Source organism: Salminus brasiliensis, chromosome 24 (assembly GCF_030463535.1).
Source record: "Salminus brasiliensis chromosome 24, fSalBra1.hap2, whole genome shotgun sequence".
Lineage (NCBI taxonomy): Eukaryota > Metazoa > Chordata > Actinopteri > Characiformes > Bryconidae > Salminus > Salminus brasiliensis.
The window spans coordinates 21,109,121-21,129,962 of NC_132901.1; the positions used below are offsets into that span (position 1 = coordinate 21,109,121).

The 20,842-nt window shown below is 42.4% G+C and overlaps 1 protein-coding gene across 1 annotated transcript in view; it reads left to right on the top strand.

Moving 5' to 3' along the window:
- fbxo41 (F-box protein 41) overlaps nucleotides 1-20,842 on the top strand; it is an 81,755-nt gene that overhangs the window by 50,502 nt on the left and 10,411 nt on the right. Inside the window, exons 4-11 of the mRNA XM_072669932.1 lie at nucleotides 4,461-4,531; nucleotides 8,214-8,593; nucleotides 13,568-13,803; nucleotides 15,035-15,150; nucleotides 16,951-17,103; nucleotides 17,242-17,337; nucleotides 18,665-18,783; nucleotides 20,471-20,629. Coding sequence (XP_072526033.1) covers nucleotides 4,461-4,531; nucleotides 8,214-8,593; nucleotides 13,568-13,803; nucleotides 15,035-15,150; nucleotides 16,951-17,103; nucleotides 17,242-17,337; nucleotides 18,665-18,783; nucleotides 20,471-20,629 — 1,330 coding nt within the window. The remainder of the gene's footprint in view (nucleotides 1-4,460; nucleotides 4,532-8,213; nucleotides 8,594-13,567; nucleotides 13,804-15,034; nucleotides 15,151-16,950; nucleotides 17,104-17,241; nucleotides 17,338-18,664; nucleotides 18,784-20,470; nucleotides 20,630-20,842) is intronic.

Sequence of the window (20,842 nt, forward strand, 5' to 3'; positions counted from 1 at the left end):
CCAAAAGCACAAGTAAATTGGCTGTGTTAAATTTCCCCAGATATGAGTGTGTTTGTGATTGGGTGTAGAAGTGGTACCCTGTTTGTGATGGACTGGCACTGTGCCCCTGGTATTCCTGCCCTGCCTTGTGATTCCAGGTAGCCTCCAGACTCATGGTGATCCTGACCAGGAAGAAGCAAATTAGAAGGTAGACAGCTGGATTGAAAATGCTCACTTCCCCTAAGATTGACATGATCCAATAGAGAAAGTCCAAAGTCTTGTTACATTTATGTTAAAATCGCTTGTCTATAAAGTTGCTTTATCAAAAGCTTCTTTGCTAGTGTTACGCACAGAGGCTTTGTTTACATTAGTGTTCTCTTGTATCCCCTCACCTTTCCGAGCGTCCCCCAAGTTCAGTTGACTATCAAATAGTCTACAGGTGTGCTTGCTGAGCTGAACGAGACTCTGTTCTGATTGGCTGAGCTGGTGTTGGAGGAGCGCTTATAACCAAGTCAACCAGCTACTTTTAGGCTCTTCCTCTTTTCCATTACCCTTACCTTACATTTACATTTATGGCATTTAGCAGACGCTCTTATCCAGAGCGACTTACAAGGTTACTCGTATTACAGAGGTGAGCCAATGTAGTGTTGGGAGTCTTGCCCAGGGACTCTTATCGGTGTAGCGCAGCATAGTCACCCAGACCGGGAATCGAACCCTGGTCTCCCACATGGTGTTGTTGTAACGCAATGGTAGATGGTGGTGTTATCTGTTGCGCCACACCAACCACATCTGTTGCGCCACACCAACCACTTACCTGTCCAGCCAGACCATGTGGTGGAGATGTGTGGCTTGCTCTTCATGAGTTACTAAATATTTAATATATATACCACTACTCTACAGTGGTATATTAAATCCTGTGCCTAAAGCTTAAACATTTAGGGGAGTTAGGTTATGTTTGTTGTATTTTCTTTTCTTTGCTTTTTGTAAGTTTAAGTCAGTTTGGGGAGGAATACCTTTGTCTTATTTTTGGGCTGTAACCATTTCTGAAGTTTTGTGCTTCCTTAGTGGCAAAATAAAAAAAACAACTGAGATTAGTATCTTTGTGTCTGTGATTGTTCTGGTGGGTCGAGATTTAGGAAGGTTGGGGAGACACTTAATGTTGTGGCCTACCCCAAACTGTCCGTAACAGCCAGTACTTGTATCTTGAAATGTAAAAAATTGAGTGGGATTCTTCAGTGGTTCTTTACCAAAGGCTGTGGCTCTATATAGAACGTTTTCAGGGGGGGGGGCTTCTATAGACCTTTGGAAAGGAAAGTACGAGACATGAGGAAGACCTAGTGGAGGAGTAGTTTAGGCCAAGAAAGATTCGATTTAAATATGGAGAGAGTGAGTTAGGCTGTTGGACTTATGGAGGAAGAGAGTACCAGTTGAGGAGCAAATCTAGAAAAGGCTTCCTCACCAAAGCCTTGGATGTTGGATGGAGGAATGGTGAGGATCCCAGCTGAAGAAGATCTGAGAGTGTGAGAGGGTTTGGATAGAAGAAGATTAGACAGGTTAGAATGAGCCACATGAGTTCTGGACCTAATGCTGGCTAGAAGATTACAGTAGATACGAGTTTCTTTAGCCGTTGAGGAAGAGATGGTCTGATTCTGGCGTTATTGTTCAAGTTGTAAATCCAGAGTCGAGGTTGGTGATGGACAATGCAAGCAGGCACAAAAAGGTAGATTTCTCTTTATGCAACTGCAGAACAGCCCTAGTCAGAGCCTCCTTGCCTCCTCTACCACACCCAGCCACACAAGGGACGTCCCGGTCCACCTGCAGTCAGGGGGTGGGGCTTTTGTTCAGCCAGTTCCACAGCAAATAGCACCGATGACTCACAGTGACGGCACCACCAGATACATGTGTTCCCAAATGTGCTCCCAAATGCCAGCCCATGACCTATATTCCCCTGCCCACTGATACCAAGTCTGGATTCAGTGATGTCAGGAGAAGGGCACACAGAGATTTGGAACAAAGCCTAAGTAGAGCACATGAAGGAGGTACAAAGGGTGAGGAGGCTGAAAGAGAAGAGTAAAGATAGCCGGTGCAACACTGAGATAAACTGAGGATATTTAAATGGCAGTTTGAGTTTTAGTTTGTGTGTGTGTGTGTGTGTGTGTGTGTGTGTGTGTGTGTGTGTAAGAGTGTGTTTCCTGCATTAGCACAATAGCACATTGATTGGCCCAGGTTTGGCACTGAACCATTAAGCCCATATACAAGAGATGTGTCACAGTACTTAATATCATAGTTAATAATGCCACCATACATCTTTTCAGCAGTCACACTTTATCACACTGAGGTGCTTTCTTTAGATATTTTTTTTTTTATAATTTTTTTTTTACACTATAATTGCTAATACAACAATTAATAAAATTGTTTGGCATGTGCAGAACAACACGAAACACTGTGGCCGTTTTAGGCTGAAATTTACCACCCTTTACACACTTCCACATGCCTCACTTTCATCAAGAGGCATGGCTGGCGTTCTCTCATGACTGTGCGGCTGTGCCACTGACTTAGAGAGCAGAGTAATAGGCCTCCAGTGGGGAAGGAAGATAGGCAGTGCGTTTATTGCTCAGGAAATCTCTCCATGTGGACTAGAAGGCTTTGTTGTGGTTTGTGTTTTGATTGGATTTTGGAAAACGAGGGCTGTGCAGTAGATTCCGCCTCATGTTGCCACTCCCTAAGGCGACTGAGAGGAAAACAGCATGCTGTAATAAAGCAAAATTTGAAGTCCCAAAATAGAATCTCTTATTATTATATATTATTAATGTCAAATCAAACCCACTAATATATTTCTGGAGATGCCAAAGCTATCATCAGTGGTGCCTGTCTGAAATGCTGCTGTTTTAATTTCATATAAAAGACATGAGACATGAGAAAGGTTTGGAGTAGACGTTGACCAGTCAGTGTCTTTGTGGCCGATACAGATTCAGTATAATCGGACGATTGCCGATACAACTGCCCAACTTATCTCAGAAGTATTGGATGAAGCACCATCCCTCATTCCAGAGATTTGTGGAGATTGAGTTCCACTGCTACACAGTTCAATGCTGGGGGGCTTCATATCCCTCTAGCCCACACCTGGCATTAGACATGGTGCCAATAGTTTCATGGTTATCTGCTCCAGAGTGTCCTATTCTATTGGCAGTACTGCTCTACAGGGACTGTGTGTGTGCATTTGCACATCTGTGTCAGCAGTGGGTGCAACCTAAAGTAGCTAAATACATACATTGGAAGGGTGACATAAGTGTAGCCTACACATAGCAGTTTGTGTTATTGGAAGGTCGGTAGTGATTCCAGACAAAAAACAGGCTACAGCCTACATCTACCTGACCCCTTGGCCACACGGCATTGCCTAGCACCTTGGCACTGGGGAGTGCTATACATTACATTTACATTTAAGGCATTTAGCAGACGCTCTTATCCAGAGCGACTTACAGAAGAGCTTCACTGTTTACTCAGAAAATACCCTTAGCTAGTTTGTATCGCTAGGATCCAAAATATCCCTCTAAGCTTAGATGCTGCTAAATACAGAAATCAGTATGGAGACCATAATACTCTACACTACACGTTGGATACCCAGGGGAAGTTCGTTCCACCAGAAAAACAGAAACAGAAAAAAGCCTGAGCGCTTGTCTTCCATGGATCTTAAAGGATGGCGAATTAAGCCGATCCGTACTTGAAGCTCGAAGGGCTCTTGGTACGGACCGGCTTTTGACCATGACCATCAAGTACGGAGGGGCTGGTCCCTTCTTGGCTTTGTAGGCCAGCATCAGGGTTTTGACTCAGCTACAGGAAGCCATACTCGCTATGACTGGGAGAGAACAACCCTGCTGCTCTTCTTAGAATATACAAGTCCTCACATGGTCCAGCGTGGCTGACTTGAGTGACATGCCAGTATGTTTGAGGGACAGCGGTTAAGCACCCACGCTGATAATGCCGTGAATTTCTGATTGGCATGAACGAATTGTGATCTGAGATGTTGTCAGTCATTCTCGTCATCAGGGTTTCTCCTCCCTCCCTCCCTCTCTCTCTTTCTTTCCCTCACCCTCTCCCCAGCCTCTCTCTATCCTGTAAGAGTTGTTCAGTCCTTTTTATTACTTCCTTTCCTGCTGTTTATATTTAGCTTCACAGTGGATGTCTTTTCTGCTGCTGCCTGACGTCTGGAATCCCTTTTCAGGGAGTTGTTTAAAAAAGCTGGAATTTTTGTCTTTGCTACTGAATCAGTTGGAGCTTCCAGCCTCTGATATCACCTCTTTACTTCAGCAGCAAGTCAGGCTACTCCAGGTCAAAGACATTCACTGTGGTATGGCCTTGAGGATGAGATTACGTACTGTAGATGTTTGCATTATTCTTGATGGAGGTCAAATAACTGAGTGATCTCAGGCTGAACTTCATTCTTACCCTCCTCTCTTTCTTTCCACCTGTCTCTAACACAGAGGAACTCCAGTATCTCTGGGTCCAGGGGGATGTACCAGGTTTCTGACAGGCGCTCCTCACCCAGCACTGGGTAAGTCAGTTTTGCACTCGTGTTGACTTCCATCTGTACCACAGAAGAGCCAGAGGCAGGTGAAGAATCAGTGAAGGATAACTAGATCCGCTCCACTGATGACATGGCTTAGACCTGCTGTGTACAGGCAAGACTTCAGCAGACAACTAGGCCAAACAGTGGAGTACACAGTACATGGCACCCCAAGATAAGGCCTATTGACTCAGAGCAGATGTGTTAGCCAGAAGCTAAAGAACAGTCCTGAATGTTCTGGTGATTTGGAGAAGGACGGCTCTGCAGGGTCTAGGTATTTCTGTTAAGATATTGGTGAATAGAAACATCCTGAAAGAAGCTTCATATTGTATAGCAGTAATACGGTATATCACATATATAGACATAAGTATTTGGACACGTGCTTATTTATTGTTTCTTCAGAAATCAAGAGTATTAAAAAGAGCTTATCCTCCTTTTGTTGGAGTAACTGTCTCTACTGTCCAGGGAAGAAGGCTTTCTACTAGATTTTGAAGGAGCATTGCTGTGAGCATTTGATTGCATTAAGTAACAAGAGGGTTTGTTAGATCAAACCTCATCCTCAACTCCACACCCCAACTCATCCCAAAAGTATTGGGTGGAGCACCATTCATTATTTCAGAGAACACAGTTCCACTGCTCAATGCTGGGAAAGGCTTTATACTCCTCTATAAACCAATAGGTTCATGTTTATCTGCTCCAGAGAGTCTTATTCTATTGGCAGTACTTCTCTACATGGACTAGACAAACTGTGTGTGTGTGTGTGTGTGTGTGTGTGTGTCAGCAATGGGTGCAACTTAAAGGAGAAGGGGTGTCCACAAACAGTTTTTTAGTTTATCCATTTGAGTCACCGAAACAGAAGCGGAGTTATAATGACATAATGCTTGAGTGATAACAGATGACAGTTACTAGACTTAATAGCCTGATATGATATTACATATAGCACAGTCAGTCAGTCGAATTGCATCAGATCGATCACTCGTATCTCTCTGTTATTCAATCATGTTGACTGACCGTGAGTCTGGTCTTCCCACGCATTGTCCTTCTGTCATCGCGACTTAGATCTGACGAATATATTTTTAAATGCATTTTGATATACAGTATATAAATATATACATATAAAATATCATCATCATCATCATTATATAATGCTGCAAAAAAAAAAAAAAAACATAACACACATGAGTAACGTCTCTTGTAGCGCTGAGAGCAGTGACTGACACAGGGCTGTCCATCTGTGTAGCGTGTATTTGTGTCTTGGACTCCAGAGAGTGTGGGTTACCCATATTGTAACATTCCCAAAGTTGATGACACTTATGCCTCAGAGATTCCCCTCTGTTCAGCCGGATGTTGTAAGTCAATATGGGGCTATACAGGATGTTTTGCATTGCATGTATTTTTGATACATGAAGAGGGTGATCTAATAATGTATTGATTTCTTTCTTTGGTACAAATTATCATTTAACAAATAGGCAAATAGGAATTTACTAAATGGCAGAAGCCTTTTATTGTTATTTATTTAATAAATCAATGTTATCTGTATGAATTCTGTAATATCTGAATGTGCACATATTTGCACAGAAACTACTTCAGTGCATCCAACAGCAAAGGCGGCATTAAACTTCTTTTAGCAATCAACCTTTTTTCCCACTTATATATAATACCTATATATAAGAAATACATTGAGGGTGACCCCTATTTTCAGTGTAGTCACATATAATACACAAATAATAAAAAATAATTAATTCAACTAAAATCTATGAACAAATAAAATGAACAAATAAAAAACAGAAGGACAACAAATCAAGTAACCAATAAGAGTAAGAATAAAAGCGTTAAGTGAATCTAGAATGAAATAAATAATAATACCAGAGTTAGCAAATAAAAAAGCTAAACATGAACTTCTTTAACTGCTTTAAAATAAAGTTAAAGTAAGATTTTAAACAAGCAAACAAATTATCTAATTTAAACAAAAGAAATGAAACTAACAAATCACAAAAATAAAAAAGACATACATACAAAAATGTTATTTATTTATGTTATTTAATAATAATAATAATAATAATAATAATAATAATAATATCTAACTAAAATTATGCAGACAGATAATAATGATAAATAAATAAATAAATAAGTAAACTGATTTAAATCAAATAAACTGTTACAAAGAGAGTAAAGGTGGTTAAAAATTCTACATTTTAATAATTTAGCTTATAGAGTAGAAGTAAAAATTTCGTCAGATTTTATTTTACTTCTGTTTCTAAAGTTTCTAAAGTTTTCCTAACATTTTAAACCACAATATAGTGAATCTAAACCCCTGTACCAAGATACACACCGTATCAACTGGTTCCTGCTAATACACAGCTCTATTATAGAGGATGATAGCACACAGAAAGCTCCACATCCACATGCTGATCCATTTACTATAATCAAGGTGGCCCAACTGCTGAAGTCCAAATTTTAATGAGTAAAATTCTCTGAAGGTGTAATTGACAGAATGCTAACATACAGTTAATCTGTTAAATGATGTTTTGTTGACTCTGACTGCTACCTACTTACCATTCACATGCATCATTCTAGATAATTCATTCTGTGGCTCTTACATATGAAGCAGTATTAATAGGCTATTTTCCCCACCAGCATGGAGTCAGCAGGAATGCTGTTGATGTTATTGTAAAATCACATTGCAATGTGGAGATGAGATGCTATTGAATAGCACTGTAATTGCTGCATTAGCAGTGTGTTAATGCAGTAATGCAGTCCTCCACCAGTGTGTAATTTAGCATGGAGGTCCCCGAAGGGGATTTTCTTGTGACTGGGAACAGCTGGGACGGTGGTGCTTCTGTTTGGAGACACGGCGAGGGTGTTTTCATAGCCTTACAAACGTCCAATCACGCGACACATCTGCACCTCCATAACAAACCAGCAAAGGTCAGTGAGCTGGCAGAGCTGTGGAGAGCTGACGGCATCCCTGGTGTGTGTGTGTGTTTATGTGTGTTACTACAAGACTTTTAAGGTGTGTGTAAACTGCAAGAATGTGTTGCCATGGTAGCCAGTAGACCGTTTGTGGTATTTACAAGTAGGAAATTAGCATTTTTCCCTAGGTCAAAGCAGTCACTGTCAGCAGTCCCAATAGCCAGTCTGCTTCGGCCAGGTCCCTCCCTTTTGGTCTGAGAGAGCAGCCACAAGCTGTAATGTCTAAGGAGTGACTAAGTGTCTGGCTGGAATCCCCAGTGGAAATTCCGTCCCAGCAAAAGCCCTGGAGGAGGACATTCTTTTCCCACAATGCCGTGCAGCAGCCTCAACTATCTGTGATACAAGACTTTAACCCATAAGACCCTGTATGTGAGCCCACGCTGCAGTTCTTCACTCTCGTAACTGCATTACTGGCTTAATCGGCTTAAATAAAATCAATTTCATAGGACCTAAAATAGAACCTTGTGGGATACCACAAAATATGCAAAACCAAGTGGTTACCAAATAATTCACAACAGTTTCTGCATTATTTAACAGACTGCTGAATAATTAACCTAGGGTTCAAGGGGTAAACACTGACATGACAGCAGCATGAGCTTTTAAAGTAGCTTTTAAAGTTTTATAAGCATAAGCACCAAAATACTACATCCACCCACCATTCCAAGCTGAGTTGAATTCAAAAGCATCTCTCCCACAGGGCGTCTGGCCGGGTCAAGTCGGCGTCACAGGGTTCAGTGGCAGGCTACGACAGTGACAGCGTGGACCTGCACGCTCTGGAGGGCAGCCTGGAGGCACAGTACTATCATGCGCAGTGCCGTCTGGGAGATTCTGGGGCCTACGAGCGGGGTCCTGTGTCTGGTGGGGGTGGACCCCGCAACTGGGGGCTCCGCAAGCAGGCCATCCAGAACTGGCAGCGGCGGCCTTACCGCAACAGCACGGAGGGCGAGGAAGGTGACGTGTCCGACGTGGGATCCCGCACCACAGAGTCAGAGGCAGAACTGTGGGAGCAGGAGAGGAGGGCGTCCGCTGACAGCCAGCAGCATGGGGGCCACCGTGGAGGATACCGGTTGGGCACAGGTAAGGTCAAAGGGGAATGGGCTGGATAAAGGCAGGTCAAAGAGTTAGTCACTTCCGTTCCTTCTCTGTACCTAAGAAAATTAAAGAAATAAAATTAAAGAAAAACATGACTATCTTAATCTAGTCATCTTCTACACTAAGAAAAGCTTGTCTAATATCTCTAATAACAAAATAATGAAGATGAGAGGCCTACTGAGTAATGCTGCTTTGCCATCAGCAGCCAGAGCCTGAGAGAGCACAATTGGCCACGTTCTCTCCGGTTGGAAAGATGGCGCTCTCTCCCCTCATCACACAGATTGTGATGTTGGCCGGCAGAGGCATCTGTTAGCTAATGTGTATCAGAGCTTGGTGATCCGGTGCTTTCCTCTGAGTTTGTTGGCTGCCCAGTGATGCCACATTGGCAGCAGTTCGAAAAGAGGCAGCGGCTGGCTTCACATGCATCGGAGGAGGCTTGTGCATGCCCATCCCCTCCTAGTGTCTGGAGCATTGCCAGTAATCGGTGTCCTTGGGGAGTCCTGGGGAGTCTGTGTGTTAAGTGACTCTGCTAAATTTAGGAGAAAAAGGGGTTTAAATAAATATAAATAAATGAATTAAAGTGAATAAAGCATGAGACCTACTGACCTAGAGTCCAATACCAGGAACGAGTCCTGAGCCATGAAGCACAAGCTGGAGGATTCAACTCACAAAGTCAGGTGTCAGTGCTGGAAACTACCAAACCCACCCGGTTGCTCTGGCTGCTGTCCTGACGTCACAGAAACTTGAATGTTCCTGTGCAATCTTTAGGTCATTGCCTCGTATTTACCTCATTACGATAATTCCAGCATTGCAAACAGGCTGCAAAAAGACTCAGGAAGCACAGTTTCCGGCCAGAAGACTACGCCAAACTTCCCTGATCCCTCCTTTCTGCATGACACACATTCTCAGTCATAGGGATGCCCAAGCAGTTTCACAAGTGGCATGAAGTCATAACGCATCAAGCAGTTATACAACTGTTCATATGCTACAGGTTGTGTCCAGCGTCCCTCCGACTGCATCCACCAGTTGGTAGACTCGCGGGTCACGGCTAGAGCTAGGAGTTGGGGTCTGTCTCCTTACACCCACAATAGTCCAGGCAGCAGTGCAGGACGCAGGCCAGGGAAACTAGGTCAGTGCGAAAGCCACTACTGCTGGAGCACTCCGGAGAACAGCCAGGGCTAGAGCCACAGAGGGATGAGTAATGAGCACAGCAGCCCACTCACTGACTTCAGATCAGCCAGGGGCGGCAACTGTGGGGGGGATGAGTAATGGCCAGACGGCTGCTGTTGCATGCACACACACAGACACACACACACAAACACGCTCTTAACAAATGAGTTGTGGACTCTAGGCTAGCATGAGTGCCTGCAGTGGATACAGTGTGATACAGTATCCCGATGGATGCTGTATCCAATGGATACAGAGTATGAATGACTTCAAATGAATAGGTTGTCCTAGTGCTTTTGCACTTGATCATGCCTCTCATATGCTGCCATACTGTGGATAACAAGTCCAAAAACATTCTACCAGCATCCAGCAGTTCTTCTTCAGCCGATCTCCCTCTCGTTTTAGCTGGCGAGGATGCTGCAGCACTAGAAAGAGTCATCTCCCTCCAGTCTATGTGCCATGTTCTCTCTTTTCCAGTATTCATGAAGCAGTCACATGATGACTCCCACTCATTCCCCAATGCAATAAGCAAAGATCTAATGTTTTTCAGCTGCACCTGCAGTTCCCCGGTTTCTTCAGTGCAGCCAATCTGTCTGACGCTGCAGCAATATGAGGGAGATCTGCTTGGGCTGTAAAATCTCACAAAATAGAAGACAAGGATCAAGACTGTCATTTGCACAGATTTAACAGGTGTTACATAAGAAATCATCAGAGTATACCTGTTCATTGGTCCACTGGGATTGAGTAATGCACAGAGAACCCAGTTACTTAATGACCACTGCAGCATATGAAGCACAAAAGATAGAGGTAGACTGCCCAAAAGTATGCCCTGTCGAAAGCACCAATGGTGGGCACAGGAGCATCAGAACTTAGAGCAATAGAAGAAGGTTGCCTGGTCCAGCGATATGTGGTGCACTGTGAAAGGACTACAGGCTCTGGACAATGTTCTGCTGGGAAATGCCTGGCCAGGATCCTCACCTGGACGTCAGTGTGGCAGGAGCCACCGACCTAGGCTTTGCTTTAGATCAGATATACCCTTATCATGGCATTGGCCTCTTTCAGGGGCATAATGTGCTCTGCCCTGATGGTTTGAGGAACATCACATCATCACAAAGGCTGATCAAGCTTCATTAGGATGAGCTGGAACAAGCCACAAGTCCAGCCCACAGCAGCTCCACCTTACTTACAGCTTACTGGTTCTGCTGCTAAAGATACTACAAGGCACCCTCAGAGGTCTTGTAGAGCCCATACCTCGAGTCATTTTGAAGGACCCACAGGATATTGGGCTTTACCCACAGGATATTAAGTTTGAAGAATCTGTCAAATATAAGTATCTGCTGATACCAATACGAATCTCACATCGTCCATCTCTTCTTCTGAAGCTCAAAAAGGAGCATTGCTCAGATCATGTTGATAAAGGCTTGCACACACCGGCTTACATCTCAGATTTGATCAACAGCTACACCTTATCCATCTCAACTACTTTGCTGTCCTCTAGTGGCCTCATTTTTTCATCATCCCCCTCTCTGCCACAGGGAGCCATGCTTTATTTATAATGCAGCTCCATTATGGAAACTCCTTCACCCATATTAGATGTTCTGAATTTGTTCATCTTCTCACTTGCTTTCACCCTCTCATTTAGCACTGAAAGCAACGACCTTTAATAACCTGTAGTAAAAACGGAAAAGAGCAACTCTGATATAAACATATTATTTGGATGTTGTGGATCAATCCGAGCTTCTTGCTCATGGTCGTTTCCCTCAGCATTCCTCTAAAAGCACCAGGAGTCATTTTCTTTCTTGCTCTTGGCTCTGGGCAATGTGTGAAAGTCTTGAGTGTGGGAGGGAGCCTTCAGCAGCCTGCTGTTACTTCAGAATGGGTCTCTGGCAAGCTGTGCAGTGCGTGACTCAAGAGGCAGCTGATCGCTCTGTAGCTGGCGCTGAGATATCCAAACGTTTGCTGATCACATGTCCTAAGTGACGTTTTGCAGTGCTCTAGGACGGAGCAGGCACTGCAATGGGGTCTGCGGCTTTGCTTTGTTTATGGCCCTCTGGTGTCACCATGTGACCGCATGCAGTATAGCACCCTAGCGGGCAAGGCATCCAGAAGACTTCCCTGTTGACTTCAATCAGGTTTAACAGAAAAGTTTGTCCAGAAAATCACATTTACACAATTTACCCTAAACGAAGTTAATCAGCCAAGACGTGTTTGATGTCCAACGTCTGCCTCTTTACTTTTGTCCTGGGGCTACAAGGCAAAAGCTTATTAGCCACCAGTTAACAATGTGCAAACTGTCTACCTGTTTATTAGAAATGAGTTAGTTATGACTGTTTTAACCTTTAATTGAAGACATAGGTGCATGTAATTATGTGTTATAGGACTCTATATATAATAAATATTTATGAGCCATTTATGACACTTTATATACCAACAATTATTTAGTCTTTTAAAATCAAACAGTCTGTTGTCAGGCTTTAAGACTGACTATATATACTATATAATAGCCTCTCTTCTGATTGGTTGCCCTGTGCCCCGATATTGTGTCTCAATCACCAAGCAGTCCAGACTACAACACTCTTTGCTTTATCATGGGCGGAGCTAAACTGCTCTTTTTTAGTAAAAATGAAACAAGCTGTTTTCATTGCGTCACCTTTAGATTGACATATGTAAATTAGCTCAGATTCTCTGATTGGCTGCATTGCATCAGGCTTTATTCACGATTCTAACAGTCCAGGCTAAAAAGCATGGGACAGCCCTTATTCAAATACTGTATGTTGAGAACAGGCTGTTTTTGCAGCTCAGTATTCTTATATGCGCTGTATAGACTGGGGAGTGTACATTTTGCCTCATCAACAGTGCTTAAAGACTACATGTTGGTATGGGTTCTTTAAGGTCCCCAATGGCCCCCTTAGACATTTGATATGTGGAGCTACCAGGCTAATATACAGTGGAGGAAATAAGTATTTGACCCCCCACTGACTTTTTAATGCAAAAAATGAATGAAACGTCTCATAATTGTATGCCAGCTTTATTTTAACAGTGACACATAGAATATCAAAAGAAAACCTGAGAAAATTACATGAAATGAGAAATAAAAATTAACTTGAATTTCATTGAAGGAAATAAGTATTTGACGCCCTAGAAAAGCATCATTTTATACTTGGTGGCAAAACCCTTGTTGGCAAGCACAGCAGTCAGACGTTTCTTGTAGTTTTTTATAAGGTTTGCACACACTTCAGGAGTAATTTTGGCCCACTTTTCTCTGCAGATCATCTCTAAATCCTGAAGGTTTTTAGGCGTGCATTTGAATTTGTGCTCTCTCCATAGATTTTCTATGGGATTGAGGTCAGGAGACTGGCTAGGCCATTCCATGACCTTGATATGCTTCTTATGGAGCCACTCCTTTGTTTCCTTGACTGTATGTTTTATGTGTTATTTGTATGAAATGCAAATTATTGTTATTTAAATATTATTTAATTTTCTAGATTTTCTTTTTGATATTCCATCTCTCACTGTTAAAATGAAGCTACCATAAAAATCATAGACTGTTTAATTATTTGTCAAAGTACAAACTTTCAAAATCAGTGGGGGATCCAATAGTTATTTCCTCCACTGTAAGTAACGAGTAATGTCAAGTCAAGTCAAGTCAAATTTATTTGTATAGCGCTTTTTACAACTGTTGTCGTCACCAAAGCAGCTTTACATAATTAGTACTTAATAAAGAAGAACAGGACTTGCTCATGTCTTTCCTGACACTGTATGACACACTGTTACTTCTACCTCCTTTCCCAGGGCGTTCTGAGGCAGGCTACAAGCCCTGCCGCCATGAGAAGAGCCCCTCCAAGTCCAGTGAGGTCATCAGCCCTGAGGTACTGAAGATGCGAGCCGCACTCTTCTGCATCTTCACCTACCTGGACACCAAGACCCTGCTGAGGGCTGCCGAGGTGTGCAGGGACTGGAAGTTTGTGGCGCGTCACCCTGCTGTGTGGACCAGAGTGCTCCTGGAGAACGCTCGCATCTCTTCTAAGGTTCCAGTTTTTAACAGCCACTTCATGTAGAAGTGTAGATCCCTGATCTTACAATCAGTTTGATTACAGTTCTTTAGAATACGACCCAGTGCATCATGAAAAATTTCACCACGACTCAATTAGATAGTGATGGTCCAATATGGAAGTATTAAAAAAACACAAATATGACTAAAGTATTTATAAACAAAGTAGTACTAAGTTTTAATATTTTAATTTGACCCAGATAACAGAAATCCAGCGTCTTTCAAACGTCTCACATTAACGTTATATTGATATACAACACCAACATTTAGTTATGGTTTTAGAGATATGCTGGCCAAAAACCAACGTCTGGTCAACATTATAATCTTAACATCCACTCAACGTGACATTCTGACATCATTAGACGTTGCTATTTTTTGCTGCTTTCAAGTTGTGGGGTCAGATAGCAAAACATCATGTTGACGTACCTACTGGCTATTAAGTGTCACGATCTGCATGAGCCGAGACTACAAACATGTGATAATATTAAAAACAGCTGATGTTATCAGAACGTCAAGACGAGAAAAGGTTAAGACAGCTACCCTAACATCTATCCTGACCAGCCTACTGCAACTCTGACAAGACTCACCTGATTTTATTCCGACACTAGAAATTTGTCTGCGGCAGAGTAATCTCTCAAAAAAACATTTGGTGTCAGGCCAGCATTAGATGTGAGAAAGCCTCAGACTTTAGTCTTTTAACAGTAGTAGTTTCAGGGTCGTCTCAAAGTCTCCTAGTCTATGGTTAGCGTGAGAAAACAAAATCCAGGGCCTAAACTTGAGACAAAAACAGAGACCAGGACAATGAGCACAAAATAACAGACTGAAGAGCATACAGCAGCTAGCAGCTAAGAGCTAGGATGCAAGGCCAAGAAACAGCACAAACACAGGGGTATAAGTACTAGACAACCCAGAGAGGCCTGGGGAGGATAACAAAAGTACTAGCAAGGCTACAAAGGTGGCATAGGTGGGAACACTAATGACTGGGTGGGGCTAGGGTGGCGGCCAAGACCAAAACAGACAGAGCCATATGCTAAAGTGCACATGGCAGACCAAAGCAAGGCAGAGCACCTTACAGCTTTTGAGAGCAAGTGAATTTCATGGTTTGAGCTAGTTTCATGTAACATTAGCAGAACGTCTGCTTAAATAATCACTTCCATTTTTATTTGAATTGTTTCATTCTGACTGAATTTGTCTATCTGGGCCTGCAGTTCTTGTGCACACTCTCTCAGTGGTGCACGCAGACGCACTCTCTGATCCTGCAGAACCTCAAACCCAGACAAAGAGGGAAGAAGGAGACCAAGGAGGAGTATCTGAAGAGCACACGGTACCACCCTCATTGATGTACTCTGTTTTAGAGCAGTGTTAATTCCAGCCTGTGCAGTATGTTTGGTATTTAGTGCCTGATGGGACGACAGGTCTTTGTCTGTGTTCCTCATTTTAGCCCCATACTTCTTTTCTTTTTTTCCTTTTCTTTATATAATGTCTGTGTTTAGCACTCTGTCTCCCACATTTATACTCATACCTATCTCGCTCTTGCAGACACACAGGCACACACGTACAGCATGCTGACTCAGTGTTTCTGCATTAAGATGGAGGTGCCAGGGGAACACTCTTTATCTCTAAATGAAAAAGCCTGTGCCTATCCAAATAAGGCTGATCACGTCCTCCACCAGAAGCAGCAGGACGTGATGTTGAAATTGCCCAGGGCTGGTTTCCATTGACGAACACATCAGCTCCCGCTCCTTTACGTTGTTTTATGGGGTCTGTCTAGACAAGAGAATTGTCCTCGCTTAAAGGGCACTCGAAAATATATTGAAGTAATCCCATTTTTTACTGAGGCTGCAGCTTGATTCTGAAAGAAATCAGGGACTGAAGGCAGGTCGTGACGTTGGATGACCAAAATTCAATGCCAAGGTCTGTTTGACGTAGAATAGTGATGACAGCTGACGTTTATATTTTTGTTGGTTTTACGTTGTGATGTTAAGTAGCCAACCAACTTCATGAGGTATGATGACCAAAACCCAACGTCTGGTCAATGTGAAAATCTTAATATCCACTCAGAGTGACACTCTAACATCACTAGATGTCGTGTTTTTTTGTTGGTTTCCAATTATGGTGTCAGGTAACCAAAACCTAACCTCTTCCAAACACCCCACGCCAACGTCATTCTGACGTAGAATATAGACATTTAGTTGTGAGGTACGATGACCAAAATCCAGTGTCTGGTCAACTTCATAATCTTAATGTGAATTAAGTCTGACATTCTAACATCATTAGATGTTACTATTTTGGTGGTTTCAAGTTCAAACGCCTTTCAGATATCAACATTATATTGACGTACATTGATCAAACCCAACCAGGTGACCAAAATTCAACATCTGGTCAACATCATAATCTTTGCATCCACTCAGTGTGTCATTCTAACATCACTAGACGTTTTTTTTTGTTGTTGTTAATTTCAAGTTGTGGTGTCAGTGAACCAAAGTCCAACGTCTTCTAAACGTCTCACATCAACGTCATCATGATGTATGTCAGGCAACCAAAATCCAATGTCTTTCAAATGTCTCACATCAACATTATATTGACGTACAACTTTAACAAATTTAGATGAGGGTATGGTGACCAAAACCCAACATCTAGTCAACATCATAGCATTCACTCAATGTGTAAATCCAACATTACTAGACATTGTTCTTGTTGTTGATTTCAAGTTGTGGTGTCAGTGAACCAAAATCCAACGTCTTCCAAACGTCTTGTACCGTTGTGAGATATGGTGACCAGAAACCAACGTCTGGTCTGCATCTTAACGTCCACTCAATGTGACATTCCAATATTACTAGACATTGTTGGTTGTTGTTGTTGGTTTCAAATTGTGGTGTTAAGTAACCAAAAATCAACATCTTTCTAATGTTGGCATTTGATGTCAACCCAATGCTGTTTTTTTTTAAATCAACATGATTTTCATTGTCAACTAAAATGTAACATCTGTCTAATATTAATAATCCAACATCTTTCTGACATCAGATTAGTGTCCAGTGTCTCATAATTTCTGCGCTGTGTTTTTTTTTGTGTGTGTGTGTGTGTGTGTATGTGTGTGCTTGTATGCATATGGCTGTGGACTCAGTGGTTGTCTAGAGGAGGGTTTGGAGGCAATGCTAAAAGCAACTGGAGGAAATCTGCTTATCCTGAAGGTGTCTCATTGTCCCAACCTGCTGACTGACCGCTCTCTATGGCTGGCCAGCTGCTACTGCCGAGCTCTACAGGCCGTTACGTACCGGTCAGTCCACTAGAGGGAGTTGCTTTGTGTTTAGTATTAGATATTGGAGAGATGTTTTTTTTTTTTTCATTCTGTGAGCACTAATACTACTAAACACTGTGTTTCAGAGTGGATGATGTGTGTGTTTGCGTATTTCAGGAGTGCCACAGACCCTGTGGGCCAGGAGGTCATCTGGGCGTTAGGAGCAGGCTGCAGGGACATCATCTCCCTACAGGTGGCGCCTTTACATCCCTGGTAAGTGCTTTAGTGTTTTAGTTAGGTCATTTGATCCAGGGTTTCTGGTTATTAGCTATCATTAGACATTCTAATGAGGGGTGATCTGCTCCAGCTGCTGGTTGTATTTTGTACTGTTTGCATGTTCTACAGTTATACAGTTTGCAGTTACATTTGAATGATTGGTAAAACTTTAAATGGATGGTCAATTGTAAATTTGTTGTGGATGCTCACCTGACATTCAACGAACATTCATCTGAATAAAAAGCAGCTGAACTCTTAAGTTGAATGTAAAAAAATGTCTGTTGAGTGTAACCCAACACCTAACCCTGAACATAATCCTAACCCTAATCTTAATTTTAAGATTACCATTGAATTAACCCTAACCCTACTCTTGAATACCCTTAAATGGGATCTGTATCTGTGTCCTGTCTGTACCGTTCCTATAGTGTAATACTGTGTTAACCTTAACCTTGAATCAATTTTAAATCCTAACCCTAACCCTACTCTTACCCATAACTCAACCCTAAATTCTGACCTTACCCTTAAACTTGAATCCACCCTAAATCCTAACCATAACCTTAACCTTACCCTTAAAACAGTCTTAAATCCTAACCGTACCCTTAACTCAACCCTAAATCCTAACCCTAAGTCCTAACCTTACCCTTGAATCAACTATAAATACTAACCTTAGCTCAACCCTAAATCCTAACCCTAACCTTAACTTACCCTTAACTAAACCCTAAATTCTAATCTTACCCTTAACTCAACCCTAAATTCAATCTTACCCTTAACTCAACTCTAAATCCTAACCCTAACTTTAACCTTACCCTTAACTCAACCCTAAATCCTAACCCTAAACTTGCCCTTAACAACCCTAACTCCTAACTTTACCCTTGAATCAACCATATATCATTAGAATTAGGGTTACCTAACCTTAACCATAACTCAACCCTATTTCTGAACTTAAACTTACCCTTGAATTAACCCTGAATACTAACCCTAACCTTAACTTCTCCCTTAAAACAATCCTAAATCCTAACTCTAACCTTAACCACACCCTATTAGGGTTATGTTTAGGGTTAAACTTAGGGTTAGGGTTATGGTTAGGGGTTAGGTGTAGGGTTACATTCAGTAGACAAGCATTAACATTCAGCTTAGAGTTCAGATGCATTTAGTTCATATTCAGTTGAATGTTAATTGAACGTCAGGTGAGCATCTACGAGGCATCAACAACGGATCCTCCAAGTAAAGTGATAGCAAATTATTGTTGCTATCTGTCATCATGTTTAAAATATCATATTTTATTTAATACATATTCTGTTTATTTAAAAATTTATACCTACAGTCAACAGCCAGCACGATTCAGTAACAGGTGCCTGCAGACAATTGGCCGGTGCTGGCCACACTTGCGAGCCTTGGGAGTGGGCGGGGCTGGATGTGGCATACAGGGATTGGCTTCTTTGGGTGAGTGACAGCAAAAACACAAGTGCCTACAGAGATTCTGGCATTTTTATATTTATTTTTAACCAAAGCATTTTATCAAAGATGCACAGTACAGTTTGATCCACCCTGTTGGGATTCACTGTGTGGTTTTATTTGTTCATGGCACCAGAGAATTCATTTATTGAGTATTTTATTGATCTTTTATGTATAAATAGTAAGTATGGGACTTTCGTTGGGGCGATAAATGCTCAGATGCAATTTTGCAGGCCTATTTACCACCCTGCTGATTTTTCTTTTATATGGAGGACTTCTCTTAATTAGTGTTAACATCTAGTCCCCAACATCTAAACATCCGCCGAGTTACAAATGTACACTTATGGAATATCTTGAGGAGGATATTGTAAGTGTGTCTGCAGCATAATAGGATAAAGATACACTATGTGTAAGAAAGTTAGTGGACACCCTTTTTAATGACTGTGTTCAGCTACTTTTGTGAGCAGGCAGCATGTACCGCCAGCCGCCAGCAGGGGGCCCGGCCAGCAAAGTAGGAAAGCTGGTGGGGTTGGAGCAAAGAACTCCAAGCCTGAGAAATTCCCAGCGGTAATCAACGCTGACCAGACCCACCTGTGTGGCACGGTATAAATACACCCAGCCAAACACACTTCCCCGTCGCACCTTTGTAGAGGGGCGAACGGTAATAGTGGGTTTAAGTTGCAAAGAGAAAAGCTTAAGCTGTGAACAGAAAAGAGAAAAGCATTTGAGTTGCTGTCTTTAGTTTGAGTAAACATCACTCCTGTTTTTTCCTTTGTTTGTTTTCCCGACATTTTCTGTGTTGCTTATGATCAGTGTTTATGCTGCCACCCCTCACAGCCGTGGTGGCACAGTGGAACTACACTGGGCTCCCATAAACAGGGTTGGGAGTTCAAGCCCAACAGTCATCAAGCACACACCACAAGTTGTTCCATTTGATCATAATAAAACAAACTTTGACTGCACTTGAGTCCAAACCCCACAACACTGTAACAACTTTAAGTTGCACCCATTACTGACACTGATGTGCAAATGTACACACACAGACAGTGAGCTCACTAACGCTCTTTTTGCTGAATGCAATCAAATCCTCACAGCAGTGCTCCAAAATCTAGTAGAAAGCCTTCTTCGGTAGACAGTAGTTACAGTTACTTCAATAAAAGCAGGATAAAGTGTTTTTAATGCCCTTGATTTCAGAAGAAACTGTGAATGAGCAGGTGTCCCAATACTTTTGTCCATATATTTTTGTCCGTATTTCAGGGTAGTTAACGTATTGCTGACACACTATGTGGAGATGCAGTGGCACAGGAAATTACCCTGTAAAGCAGATGACATAGATTTGTCCTCACGCCGAGAAAAACATGTTTATGCAGAGTGATTTGGTTTGTGAATCAGTGTTTTGAAAGAAGAAGAATCCTTGTCTGCATCACTGCCTTTGCCATTTACAGACATAATGGCTTTGACCTTTTTGAATCATGAGGCTTTAAACTATTTCTGTGCAGCGACCTGCAGTGTTGACTTGTGCAGAACATCAGTAGCTTGAATAAACAATGGCTGCTTATCGATGTGCTGTAGCTTGCTTTCCACATTGTCCTCCTGTGGTGGACAGGCTTTCTAAAGACATAAAAGCAAGGTGATTAGTAACAGTGACTGTGTGTGTGGGTGTGTATCTCCACAGCGAGGAACTGCATGCGGCTGCAGGTGCTGGAGCTGGACCACGTCAGTGAAATTAACCAGGAGGTGGCTGCTGAAGTGTGCCGAGAAGGTCTGAAGGGCCTGGAGATGTTGGTGCTCACCTCAACCCCGGTCACTCCAAAAGCGCTCCTCCACTTTAACAGTGCGTACAGATGAGACTGGGAGTGTGCTGAAGACTCTTGCCTTGAGATTGTTCATTTAAATGGAGGCTGAAATCTGGAGTGATATCACATAGCCACTTAGGACTAAAGCCGAGGCTTCACTACACGATTTTGTAGCCTGATTTTAGCCCCGATTCTCAGTCTGCAGATTTTTCGTCAGTCAGAGTCGACAGTTTGAGAGAGAATCGAGTAGT